At 43.5% G+C, this 14,613-nt stretch overlaps 1 protein-coding gene across 3 annotated transcripts in view; it reads left to right on the forward strand.

Annotated features, from left to right (window-relative positions):
• LOC148039427 (ubiquitin-protein ligase) overlaps positions 1-14,613 on the forward strand; it is a 230,060-nt gene that overhangs the window by 66,667 nt on the left and 148,780 nt on the right. For all 3 annotated transcript variants that reach the window (XM_087690579.1, XM_087690587.1, XM_087690593.1), the window contains one exon: positions 3,028-3,151. In XM_087690579.1, the coding sequence (XP_087546705.1) occupies positions 3,028-3,151 (124 nt within the window). The remainder of the gene's footprint in view (positions 1-3,027; positions 3,152-14,613) is intronic.

Genomic DNA, 14,613 nt, shown 5'->3' on the forward strand with positions numbered 1-14,613 from the left:
CAAATTATGTACACTCCAGGGAAACAAAATGTAGTTGCTGATACACTTTCCAGAGTGCCTCGCATTGCAACTATTACAGTGGCTCATCATGAAGACTTTCAAACGATAAAGAATACTTATGATGAAGATATTGATTTTGCAGCAATTTGGTCAAATTTACAGCAAGCAGGTTCTCATCAGGATTATTCCATCAAAGACGGTTACCTTCTCATGAAGAATCGCCTTTGTGTCACTCTTCCTGTTTGACAAAGGGTGCTTAAAGAAAGTCATGAACCCCCTTATGCAGGGCATAGAGGGAGGGCAGCCACTCTAAGTGCAATTGAGCGCTACTTTTATTGGCCAACATTACGAAGAGATACACATAACTTCATTGAGGCTTGTCTAGTATGCTAAAAATCCAAGTATGATAGGCAGAAGACTCCAGGATTGCTGCAACCTCTTCCAGTGCCCAAAGATCCATGGGAATCTATCACAATAGATTTCATCTTAGGTATTCCAAGAACACCTCAAGGTCATGATATGATTTGGGTCATAATTGATTGATTTAGCAAGCAATCACATTTTATTCCATGTCATAAAACATTGAAATCCGCACAAGGTGCAAGACTTTTCATTCAACATATCTTCAGATTACATGGTATGCCTTTTGAGATCATTTCAGATAGAGACTCCAAATTCACAAGTAACTTTTGGCGTGCTTTTTTTGAGAATTTGGGAACCACTTTAAAGTTCTCCTCAGCTTTTCATCCTCAAACTGACGGCCAAACAGAGGTGATGAATCTCACTCTTTTGGATATGTTGAAAGCTTATGTTAGTGAACATAAGTCACAATGGGAGAAATATCGTCCATTATTGGAGTTTGCTTACAACAATACAGTGCACTCATCCACAGGAAAGCTCTAAATGAAATAGTACAGGGTAAAGTGATTCCTCCTCCAATTATTCGCACTAAAGATAAGATTTTTGTTGCTGATGAGTTTGCTTCAGATTTAAAAACAACAATGGATCAAGTTCGAGCCACTATCAAAGTTGCCCAAGAGCGACAAAAGAAGCAAGCAGATAAACGAAAAAGACCTTTGGCTTTTGAAAAAGGTCAATATGTCTTGCTAAAGTTTGATAAAAGCAGGCTCAAACAAGGTTTCGGTGAAAATTTATCTTTTCCAAAGCTCTTCAGTAGATACTTTGGACCCTTCAAAGTGATTGAGAAAATAAAATGAAGTTTCTTATCGACTTGAGCTCCCTGCTCATTGAAAAATACACAATGCTTTTCATGTAAGTTTGCTAAAACCTTACATAGGACCAGAACCAAAGGAACCCATTACTGAAGATCCCCCAGAAGTTGAAGAAACAGAGCAACTCTTGGAACCTGAACAGATTTTGTTTTACAAGGATCGAACCACGAGAAGTGGCCTTGTGACACGAAAATTCTTACTAAAATTCAAGAATCTACCCACAACAGATGCACAGTGGGTAGATGAAAAATTCATGAAGGATTACCCAGACATTCTTCAGCCATATCAAGAAACTTTTCAGCTGAGGACAGCTGAATAAAAGCCAAAGGGCTGTCACAACTCTATATATAAAGAAAAGTGCATTGGAGTTGGCCACTGATGAGTGGTCACAGGTTATGGTGGATCCACGCGGTGGGTTAGAGAAAAGATAGATCGCACTTCCACCTATATGGCCCGATTGGGCGTCTGTGACCAGAACTCACGCATATCAGGGTTAGACTCACACACAGAAAGGATTGATGCCTTGAAGTGTGGGCTAGATCCGCCAGAACAGACAGTTACAATCAACAAGATGGCATGATCATGAAATGCTTGTACAAAGTGCATGTGTGGGCTGAGAGATTGAAATGCACATTTCTTTGCATAGGAAAGTCACATGAAGATTCTGATACCGTTTTTGCGATGTACACGGAAAAAGCTTTCATATGACACCCATATTGGGGGGGTCCCTAAACTTTAGGAGGTCCCTAAATTTTAGGAGCCTCGAATTAGTCTAAAAATGCTAGTCCTAAAAAATAGGGATGCCATTCTAAAAATAGTAAATTCTGTACTCTGATTGTGCTTACTAAATTTGGTTGTTTCTATTCTTAACAGTATTCAGCCCAAAAAGGAAGGCCATAGAGAAAAGATAAGTGTCAAGACACTTGTCACACAAGTTTCCAAGTGTCTCACCACTTGTCACATCTCATGACATGTGGTTGGATACTTGTCTTATGCTACTTCACTTTCCCCTTTTGTACTAGCTCTTCCCTCTCCTATAAATAAGAGCTCGTTTTTCTTCATTCAGCATCATTTTTCTTTGCTGTAAACTTATGTACAGCACCCATAGATAGCCAGAAACTGGCCCCGGCCCCCATCCATCCCCATCATCATCCCCACTTCTCCATTATCAAATTCCTCCATATTCCCTCTTCTATCACTACTGTTTTACAGGACAAACAAGCCTGTAAATTCATTACAGCACCTTCTTCTTGAGCTGTTTCTTTCATTTTGGCAACAAGAAGCAAGCCCTATCCATGTACTGTTGATCAACGATGGAGAAAGGCTGATTTCCCCTCTTTCTTCTCTCATACTGTAAAGAAATCAGTTCTTATCATTGCATAATAGATAATGCATATGTGTTTGTACATCTTTGCATGATCTTGTGAGAGTGAGAATTACTTCTCCTCAGTCTCAGGTTGATTGTAATTGAGCTTTTCCCTAAGGGACTTGGGTTGAGCAGAAATACATTCCTTCGGGGGGAAGGGGGGGTTGCCCATCTTCAACCCTCAATCTTGTCTCCGTTACTTTTACATTTTCATGGCTGAAATTTTGTAAGTAATTTTCATTTTCAGCTTTAAGTGTTCATTCTCTTTTATATTAAGTCTCGAAAACAAGCGAATTTCATAATTGTTAAGCATACTACGTTGTTCGGGGCGTTTACAAAGAAGCTGTTTTGTTCATGGTGCAATGACTTATTACTACATATCTTTAAACTAAATCTATCTGAAAATTCAAGATATATTTTCTTCTTCAGGGAGCTTCCTTTTTTGGAGTTCAGAGAGTTATGTCTGCTCTATCTTTTCGACTGCAAGAGACAGCTTCCAGTTTAAATTTGCTCAAATTCGTTCCCAGACTTTGGAGCATTGCAGAAGGAATGGGTGAGTCAAAGGTAGTCAAAAGGTTGCATCATGCATTCTCTAAGAGTTCCTTTGATTTTGTTTATCAAATGTTTGGGCCTATCATTAGCTTTGCAACAACAATTTAATTAATGTTCTGATGTTTTGTTGATCTCACGAGTAGTGTTTTGGCAGCCAAAATGTGACTTGACTGAACAAGAATATGTTCCATATTCAGAATATGAAAATATATTGTGCAAGTTATGACTATATTGTAGTGGGTTTGCATGTATGGGAAAATAGTTTGCAACTAATGCAGTGTAAACATACGATTTAATTAATGTCCTGATGTTTTGTTGATCTCATGAGAGTAGTGTTTTGGCAGCCAAAATATGACTTGACTGAACAAGAACATGTTCCATATTCAGAATTGAAAATATATTGTGCAAGTTATGACTATATTGTAGTGGGTTTGCATGTATGGGAAAATAGTTTGCAACTAATGCAGTGTACACATACATATCTTGCTCCTCCCCTGCTTCTTGTGCTGTGTTGCATGTAAGCTGTCCTGCTTATGCAGCTGCAGCAAACTGTGAACATATTTTGGTATTGATTTAGCCAAGTTAAACTTGCTTGTTGGAGCTTCCATCTTTAAGGACTGTGTGTTATCCTCCATTTCCTCAATCTTGTGGCAAAAATCCTCCTAGTGTTGCCTGCAGTTGTGGAAAGAACCTTCTTGGGCAAGGTACGCTTTCCTAAGAACAAAGAGGGCCATTGATGTACAATCAGCCTCCAGTTGAGGCTTGGCTCAACAAGAATGAAGAGCAGTTTTCTCTGGTCTGATCTTATTCTGTGGTATGCATTCACAATGTTGAGATTTTTTGGAGCACATGCTCTAGGAATTTAGGATATATTTCTTCACACTGATCAGTGTGGAAGCCCATGATATGCTAATGCTTCTTCAGTTTCAGCTATCATAAGGAGGGATGGAGGACGGGATGTTTAAATTATATGATCTTTCAAAGTCAATAGTTGGAGATACATATCTGAGAACAAGGAGTTTACTTTGGAGATCTTTCTTCTATAGTTTGGGAATGTAGTTGTATTTCCTATTTTTATATCATTGCTGGTTAGATGTTTACAACCCCCCAAATCTACGCGATTGACTCTCTGAGATCATTGTTGTGGTATAGGCGTTCTGGGATCTTGACACTAGAGTAGTGTTCTTTGACTCTCTCTAGTGTCAGGATAGATGCGAAGCTTAGCATCTATGCAGAGAGAGGGAGACAGCAGGCTGCAGGATAAGCTGTATTTATAAGAGGATTCTCTGCACTTGACCACATCTTCACCTTGAGAGGCATGATTGAGCAAGGGAAAGCCAGGAAGTATAGACTCTTTTGCTGCTTTGTGGATTTTCGCAAAGCCTTTGATACAATTCCACAAGATAGACTGCTATAGAGGCTGTAGATGTTGGGGATCCCATCAGATATGATTTGGGGTATCTATGCACTATACGAGAGGGTGATAGGCCAAGTGAGATGCCCAAGAGGAGGACTTTTAGAAGGCAGGTTAATATATTGTGATCGGATGATTTCTTGCAAAGGAACTCCTAGACTGATAGAAGCCACAATGCGGGTAAGTGCACAGTTGTAATCGGCAATGTTGTTCCTTGCTTTTGTGTTTGAGCTTCATTGCTGATCCTTCAAAAGAACCTTGTGGACCTTGGTTAGGGATTTGGTAACACATTCCAACCAGAGGGCATTCAGGTCCTGGTTGATCAGATTCCCTATCATGATGAATTTTGATAACCATTTTGGCATCTGGCTGGAATGGTCGTAGCTTTGTTGTAAGTAAACAGGTGATGAAATACCTGTGCTATGATCCTTAACTCCTCATCAGGGATCACTTTCAAAAGTCCTCCGTTGTTTACTGCCAACTCATCACACTTTTGAGAGAGAGAGAGAGAGAGTATATTAACGTCTCTAAAAGGCCAATGTGGCCTATGAGACCAAAGCAGTACATACAATGATGGTGTGTTTCTCATCTAGAACGAGAAAAAAGATGAAAAACATGCCTATAAGACTGAAAAGGAAATGAAATAGTGTCCCATAAAAGGGAAACATGTCAGTGATCTGAAAGTGAGAGTAGAGAAAGGAAAACTCTCCATCAATGATATGTCTGTTCTCTAGGGAGGTGTATCTCTGCATAGCTAAGGCGTCTTGGCATCTGTCTCCTGTGGCGCTCAATGATGGCTTTAATTTGTCTGTGGTGTGGATGTCTAGGCCTTCGTCCGGGTGGACGTGGGCGCCTAGACCGGCTAAGTGCCACTGCTCTATCCAAAGGGACACCTACAGAAGATGAGGTCCAAAGATGATGTACTCCTGTAGGTTGTGTGGCAGTAGTAATGGTATCTGCCATACTCTGTCGTGTATCCATGAAAAAGTCAGTGACTGCTCTCTGTCTATGTGAGCCGAGCTGTGGGGGCCTCCTACTCCGTAGAATTGTTGCTCTGCGCCTCTGGAGCTCCAAGAGGAAAAATCCCAAGCATCTCTGATCCTCATACTGCATGATCCGTCTCAGGGGTCCAAAACCCTCTCGAAATAGACAGTGGTATCTACCTCGTATGTCGTAATATACAGTGCATCGGCAGATGTAGTGTTCCTCTGTCTCTGGCTCTCTGCCGCATAGTGGGCATATGCGTTCTTCTGTCTGTATACCCTCCCATCTGCCTGTCTCAATCCTCAGGTGGTGGGATGAGGTGCGGATCTGACCAATAGCTGTGCGTAGTCCATGAGGCAGCTGTGTGTCCATGTAATTGGGTCGGGTGATGAAACCATCCTCAGATACCTGGAGGAAGTGGGCCTGGTAGTGTGCCATCCTCGTGCCATGGGGCGAGGGGGGTCGGATCCAGGTCTTCTCCGTATCTAACTTCAGTATGTCTGCTTTGATCACATGGTTTAGCTCTGATCGGCTTAGGTCAAGTGTAGGGCAATCCAGGCTATAGTCAAAGGGGGGTAGTCTGTCAATCTGCAGACCATGTAGACGCATCCATGTACTCATCTGAGCATACCAACAGTGTCTGTCACCGTCTGCTGCTAGTTGTCTAGAAGAGGCCAGGGCTAGCCGTGGGTATCTATCTTGGGGGAGCTCCCATAGTCTATGTATGAAAGTCACTGCCTGAACCAAGGCCTCAGCCACCATGGGTGATGCCCCCAACTCAGCTCTGATAATCTCATGTGGGGTCGAGCTCTTCGCTCGTATCATGCGTGAGATCATCATGATCAGTGGTCTTTCCATATGTTCCCATCCATCATAGTATTCCTTCTCTGGTCCATCCTGGTCTCCCAAAGGCTGTCTCCTCGTGTGAAACAGACTCGGACCCCAAATAGCTGCCCCATATAGGAGTGTGGGTGTAACCAAGGTGTCAAAAAGCCACAGTTTGGTGCGCGGCTCATGAAATTGTATGTGAGCACATTGCCTCTCCAATGCCCCTAAGGCTGCATATGCTTTTGCCAAACGAGCCTCTGATGTCTCTCTCCAAGAGAACTGTGGTCCCTTCAATGTGACCCCCAAATAAACATACTGCCTAACCATCTCCACTGGCTCTCCGTCAAAAGTAAACTGGTGCTCAGCTCTTGTCACCCAAGCAGCTGAAGTGTTAAATACCATAACTTTAGTTTTCCCAAGGTTCACCTTAAGATCTCTATCTCTGCAGAAAGTTGATAATGCATCCAAGTGTCTATTTAGTCCCTCAGGTGAGTCAGATATAAGTACAATATCATCGGCATAAAGCAGTAATGGTATCAGCACTCCAGCTAGGCTGGCTCCGGCCCCACCTGTCCTATCCACATATTCTGAAATTTCATCTATATACAGCCCAAAAAGTGTCGGTGAAAGTGGACAGCCTTGTTTCACCCCAATGGTGCTATTGACTGTATCTGAGATGCCCTCAGGTGTTCGTACTCTGCCTGTCACTGTCTCATATAGGGCATAGATACTCCACTGTATCTCTACGGGCACATCAATGTTTTGCATTCTTTTCATGAGTCTAGCACGTGGCACTGTGTCAAAGGCCTTGCGAAAGTCCACAAAACAGCAATAGATCTTTTTCTTGAATGCCTTGCCTTCTTCAATGATTGCCCTCAACGTAAAGATATGGTCTAGAGTTGTATATCCCCTCCTGAAGCCAGGCTGGCCTTTTGACCTTAGGCCATGCATCTCGGCCCATTCACTCAACGCTTGTTCCATGATAGAGCCATATATCTTGGCCAGCATGTGTCCAATCATGATAGTTCGGTAGTTACTAGGTAGCGCGGGGTCTCCACACTTAAAGAGCGGCACAATAATATGGTCTGACCAACAGGTTGGAAATCCCTCACAAACTACCCTATTAAAGATGTGAGCCAGCGTTGGTGCCAGAATATCACAGGCATGCGTGAAGTGTTCAGCCACTAAACCCTCATGGTCTTGGGCTCTTCCATTTTTCAGCTTCCATATGGCATTCCTCACTTTTTTTTCTGTGAAAAATCTGCAATTTGCTGGTCTTGAGGTTGAGGGGAGTGGCATAGGCTCTTGGCCAGGGATATCATAGAGTGTGCAAGCATATCCATGCCAATCATCCGGTCTAGTAATTTGTAGGGGTGGCTAGTTCTCATGCATCTTTTTCCATGCTCTCTTGCTGTCCTGCCCCAAGAACATGGAATACATTTCTGTTTCTAGTCTGCTCAGGTATTCCTGCTTCTTTTTGCGTACCAACCGTCTGAAGAGTGTTCGAGCATGCTTATGGGTGCATATACCAAGTGCGAGCTCTCGCTGAAAACGTGCTCGTGTCTCTCTGCACTCATCATCATACCAGCCATTCTGTGGAGCATTACCTCGTGGAGGTTTATCTGACGGTGTAGTGTGTGGGAAAGCGTATGCTGCTGAAGTGTGTATTATCTCGGCCTACTGTCCTGTAAACTCATCCAGAGAGGCCTGTGTGTCTAGCTCCCTCAATGCATCTCGCACAGTAATGCTATATATGTGTGAGGTCGCTTCCACAAAATCAGAGCGTGGTAATTTTGGTATATGTGACTGTGCTTCATGTATATGCCCATATTGCATTGTGAAAGCTAGAATAGCATGGTCTGCTACTAATCCAATTGGTCTGTCCGAGATTTCAAAACTTTTTATGTCAGGTAGCAAGTTGGGTGATCCAATCAAATAGTCCACTGTGCTTGACCCCTTCTTGTTATTCCAACATGTGAAGCCATTAGATCTTGGCCACTGTGGTAGCCCGTTAAGGATGGCCAAACCATGTGCACTTCCCAGTGCCAGTAGGTGTGTTCCATATTCTGTTATCTCTCTATCTTGGGCTGATCTAACTAATCCCACTTTATCTAATGCAATATCTCTGAACATCTCATCACTAGTGTCAAGGAAAGCAGATTGGTTGTTTCCTGTGCGTGCATTAAAGTCTCCTGCTAGTAGAACATCCCCAATTCTCATGTATCCCATTATGTCCTCATATAGTGGTGTATACGGGGATGCCTCTTTAGGGGCAAACTTAGAGTATGCAGGGGGAAAATAGCATATGGCAATATACATGTCGCGAGTTCTGCTTGTACGTAACCTGATCCACATGTATCTTGCCTCTACATCTCTATGTACCACTTGGACTGTATCTCGGAGCTCTTCTCTAAATAGAATTGCCACACCTCCTGATCCCCTCGTCCCTCCAGGCCGTCTAGGCTGAGGGTGATATACACTTTCCCATCTATATCCATATACATCAGGTAAACGGCTGTCTTTACATTGATGTGTCTCAGTATACATAGCAATGTCTATACCTTTGAAGGTATCCTCAAAATAACCTACATCTTTCTTAAGGGAGCCATTGCAATTCCACAGTGTGAACTTCAGGGTCTCATAGGCCGCGCACCGTCATGCCGTCCTTTTCTCTGTGATGATGACTCTTCCATCTCTGTATACAGCTCATTTACCTGCTTTCCGTGCCTCTAGAACCCGTGGCATATTTTCCCTCCTGTGGGCTAACTGGGCTGGGGTGAGGTCTTCATCTAGGTAGATCTTTTCTCCTTTGAGAGCGATCCTCTTAGAGAGGAAGGCTCTCTTCTTTTCCAGGTCTCCAAACTTCAAGATGAGGACTTTTGTTTTTGTGTCAGCCTTCCCGACTCGCCAAGCCCCAATGATGGGTACATTTGTAGCTCCAATTTTGGTGGCAAGAGCTGTAGCATCTTCAATTGGGGAGCTTTTCTCGTCTAGTCCAACCACTCTTACGTGGAGTGCGCGTACCCGCCTTTTTGCCTCTTCTTCCAAGGTGGCATTCATGACTTCCACTTTGTTGCCATGCATTCCTTTGTTCTTTTTTGCCACATCTATCCATTCTGCATTTTCTTTGACGGTATTCTCAACATTCTCCATTTTCTTTTGGGTGCCTTCCACCACACTTGCATAGGTGTGCATGTCCTTTTTTAAAACATCCATTTCTTTTTGTAGTTCCGGTGTGGTTTGTGGTTCCTTTTGTGTGTCCAGTTTCTTTTTGCATTCGTCTAGTTCTTCTTGTAGATTAGAGATCAATGAGTCTTTCTCTGCCATGCGTGCATCCAAAGTTTGTTGCATCTCCTTTTTTAGTTCTTCCATCATTTCAGCTCGAACCTGCTCTTGTATGTCCTTTTCCATTTCCTTCCTCATGGTACGTATTTCAGCACGGAGTATGGTCAACATCTCCTCATATAGTGTTTCATTAATTTTGCGGGATGTCTTTCCATATCTACTCGACCCTGGAGAGATATTCCAATCTCGGGTTTTACGCCCATAGGTTTTGTATCTCGTGTTCTTTGGCGGTGTATGAAACATTGTCTCCATGACTGGTTTTGTGATTCCTTCATTGTCAGTTTCTTCCATTGTAATTATAGTATGCGCTATAGCATAAAACTGTTTACAGTCTGGGTAGAGTAGTAAACCAGTCTGGGTAAAATTGTAGAGAGAGAGAGAGAGAGAGAGAGAGAGAGAGAGAGAGAGAGAGAGAGAGAAGATAAGATAAGATAAGATCTATTAATGTCTCTAAAAGGCTAGAATGGCCTATGAGACCATAACCAATACAATCGGTATCATCATCTTTCATTGGAGAAGAAGATAGAGATATATATGTAGGTCTACATGGTGGATTGGGATGAGAGGTATGAAAAAGTGAAAAATCTGAAAAAGCTGAAAACTAGGTTTAAAAAGATTAAAAGAGTGTAGAGTATATCCTCCTCAATCTATGGAATCCACCAAGATCTGCATCTATAACGAGCAATCATGATGCAAATGTGATGCATATGGGCATGCCTATGTCACCGAGTAGGTACTCTAGAGCGTCGTGCTCTGTGTAATGTTGTAGCTTTGTCAACTATGATGCCGCCTGATGATGTCCCTCGATAACGCCTATCAGTAGGAGATGTATTGTTTGGGGTGGCAGCGGCTAGGGGTTCAGCTACACTGAAAAAGTTTGTAACTGTTCTCTAGAGGGGTGGATGAGGTTGGGGTCGCCTCCTATCCCGTAACAATACTACTCTGCGCCGTTGGAGCTCCAATAAGAAAAAACCCAAACATCTTTGGTTCTCATAGTCCATCACCTGTCTTAGTGGTCCAAAGCCCTCCTTAAAGAGGCAATGATAGCGACCTTGGATTTCATAGTATATAGTACATTTGCAGATGTAGTGCTCCTCCGTTTTTGGCTCCCATCCACAAAGCTGGCACATCCTCTCATTGGCTGCAATATGGCTCACCAACCTGTCTCAATCAACAACTGATGCGATGAGGTGCGAATTTGACCAATAGCAACTCGGAGTCCATGGGAGAGTTGAGCATCCATGTATCTTGGCCTCACTATGAAACCATCATGAGAGAGTTGCAAGAAGTGGCATTGGTATTGTGTCATTTTCGTGCCTAATGGGAAAGGGGGACTTGGACCAAGTCCTTCTTGTCTCCACTTTAGTAATATCTGCTCTGATCACACTATTTAGCTCTGCACGAGTGAGACTCAAAGCAGGGCAATCAAGGCTGTAACCGAACGGTGGTAGTTTTTCTGTACACATGCCATGTAAGTTCAGCCATGTGCTCATATGTGCATACCAACACTGTCTATCTCCCTCTGCTGCAAGCTGTCTTGAAGACTCCAGGGCTAGTCTAGGGTATTGATCTTAAGGGAGTTGCCATATCCTTTGGAGGAAAGTAATTGCTTGGAATAATGCCTCAACTACCATGGGTGCAGCGCCTGAATCTGCTCGGATGATCTCCTGTGATACCGAGGCTTTTACCCTTGTTATATGTGCTATCATCATGACCAGCGGTCTTTCCATATGTTCCCAACCATCATAATGTTATGCTTTTGGTCCATCACAGTCCATAAGTGACATCAGTCTAGTATGATAAAGGCTTGGGCCCCGAATGGCTGCCCCATAGAGTAGTATGGGCATAACTAAAGTGTCAAAAAGCCACAATTTGGTATGAGACTCTTGAAACTGTTGTTGGGATATAAAGGCCCGGTAACCTCCGTGTATAGTACACACACATTGTACATGTGAACACACCCTTTACGTGCCCTAAGTATAAATACATTTTATTCTTTGTGTACCGATATATTGCTGGTACACTCTTATGGATTCTTACTTTCACTCTGCTCACACTCTCTCTAGCCGTCACACTCACGCTCACTCCTACTCGACCTCCATTTCTCTCAGCTGTGCCTCTCTCTTCCAACAGTTGGTATCAGAGCTTAAGGTTCTGTGCATGCTTCCCAACGTCTTCCCAGTCGACAGACAGCTAACAGGTGATACGCAGTCAACAAGTGAAGAAGACTAGCAACCGAGCAAAAAACTGCTCGTGGCAACCAGGCGAGACCAGTCCAGCTGCCGACAGGAGCCAAGAGACAGGTCGCGACTAGACAGGCTCAACAGGAGGAACCAGCGTGGTAGTCCAGCGAGCGACTAGGGGAGGCGATCAACATGATTGGGCAGGGAGATGCCGTGACGTTGAAGCGTAGTGCCTATAGGCGCACACGACAATGAGGTGCATGCGGTAGACCAAGGAACGACAACCAGGTGCATGCGGGACGACAGTGGACAACACTGCGCGCGGGACGGATGCGTGCAGGCCGTTAGACGTGACAGGTCGGTGGGTCAAACACCCCTTGTCGTTTTTTTTTTGAAATCCTTTTAATTTCAATTACACTCTCCCTTTTGACGGGAGTTCACACGCCAGAAGCACAGATCACAGATCTGTGAGGATTTGAGCCAGAAATTTAGGGCTTTTCCCAAATTTGACATAGCTCATGCCTGTCAGTGATTATCGAGTCAAAAATTGCAGACATTGCGAGCGGTGACCCAAATTAATTTGGGGATTTTGCCAAATCAGTCAAAATTTTGCCCCTTTGAGCAAAATTTCCTGACATTAGATCCTAGACATTTGGGGCTTTTCATGTATTGGCAAAACTTTACTCAGTTGGGTCTGATTGACTGACATTAATGCAATTCCAGACTTGAAATTTTGGGGATTTGCGCAGAATTTGGTAAATTTCTGCATCTTTCACCCGTTTGTTGGCTGTTTCATTTACAAACAGCAGAAATTTACTTCTGGTTGAGAAAGAACAGCAGTGCATCTTGCTGGTACAGCTTGTGCTTTTGCAAATTAGTGCATTTACTTTTGTGTTTGTGATAAATGGCTGCAACTTCTTCTAGTTCAGACATCAAGAGTTTGATGGAGATAAAACTGTTTGATGGTCATGGATTTGACCTTTGGAAAGACCGTATGCAAGGCATTTTGTTCCTCAAGGATTGTGAGGATGCTTTGCAGGAAGATAAACCCGCACTAATGTCTGATGCAGATTGGGCCAGAGTGAATAAAAAGGTCGTGGCTTACATAAAGATGGGTGTCATTGACGACATTGTGACAGACATTAAGGGTTTGGACACAAGTTATGCAATATGGGAGAAGCTGAAAACTACTCATGAGATCACCACACCTGTTAATTAGGTGCATTTAATGTGCAAGTTGGTGAATATGCGACTGGATGAGTCAAAGGCTGCGCAGCTGAGCACTTGAGTGCATTTATAGGAATTCTAAATCAGCTCAAAGATGCAAATTTGGACTTTGATGACAAGTTGAGGGCGATCTTTTTGATCATGACACTGCTTGACTCTTGGAAGACCTTGGTGGTTTCACTCAGCAATAACCCCAATCTCTCTTATGATGGGGTGAGGGGTGTTGTGCTAAGAAATACAGTTAGCCACTTAAACAGCCCCAAAACATGCTTATTTTAGGCTTATTTTAGCCAAAACCCTAAAACGGGGAGTGGATCGAGTTAAGTGGGAGAGGATCTAGAACCCTAATTTTCTATAAATTGGCAACAAGCCCTCTACTCTTTTATAATCTCGTTTTTGTAGGTTTCAGGTGTTACCAGCTTGTTGCCCATACCCTGGTCACGGAGGACATCGCAGCCCTTGTTGTCCATCACTGTTCCCTACAGTCTGGCGCCTATTTCCAGCCCTCCACACACTGATTGCTGCTCTTTCTGCCTGGTGATTGACTGCTGCTCATCTGCACTGCTGTTGTACAGCCTGCCATGCCAGCGAACTGCTACATTTGCAGGCTCCAGCTGCCGCCGTGACAGTTTTCTCTCTCCTCATGCAGTCGCTACAGTGTTTCTCTCACCTGCCTGCAGTCGTTTTTAGTCTTTCTCTCTCTTGTAGGCTGTCCTGCCTGCATTTTCAGTCTTTATCTCTGCTGTAGGCTCCGTTTTTAGTCTCTTTCTCTCCTGCAGGCTGTCTTGGCTGCGTTTTCAGTCTTTCTCTCTCCTGCATTTAGTCTTTCTCTCTCCTGCAGGCTGTCCTGCTTGCGTTTTTAGTCTTTCTCTCTCCTGCAGGCTCCGTTTTTAGTCTTTATCTCTCCTGACTGCTGTCTGCATCAGATCCAGCTTCTCACTGCTGTGTTTGCTGGTGTTCGACATCCGGAGGCTACCTTACTGCGATTCGGGATCCGTTTAGAGTACGACACACTCTCCAGCTCTTTACCCTTGCCATGATCCTAGAGATATAGGAGTTCGAGGTTCAGTATTCATTGACTGTATAGTGTGTTTGCTGCATGAGTATCGTATTATTAGTAGTCATATCATTTCATTTATTCATTGTGTTCATTGTCTTTGAGTTACCCTAACCCTAACTGTGTTCTTTTATCAGTCTGTGCTTTGTCGTACGGTTTCTGTTTATGCTTCTGTCCAAGGGTATTTTTCTTTACATGGTATCAGAGCCTGGTACTCTCTGAGAAACCTAGGCCTTTGGTCTGAAAGCTCTTCGCAAGAAGCAAGAACAACAGTAGGTTTAAGTGACTTCGAACACATCAATACCGATTCAGTCTCCAGATCAGAACCAAGCGAGAGTGGGCTGATCAGCTTTCTCCACAAAGTTCTGACATGGTGGGAGAAACATTTGAGTATATGGAAGAAAAGATAGGCAAGCTGATCTCTG

This window comes from Lygodium microphyllum, chromosome 2 (assembly GCF_053477565.2).
Source record: "Lygodium microphyllum isolate KBCC chromosome 2, Lygodium_microphyllum_v1.1.10, whole genome shotgun sequence".
In the NCBI taxonomy this organism is placed as follows: domain Eukaryota; kingdom Viridiplantae; phylum Streptophyta; class Polypodiopsida; order Schizaeales; family Lygodiaceae; genus Lygodium; species Lygodium microphyllum.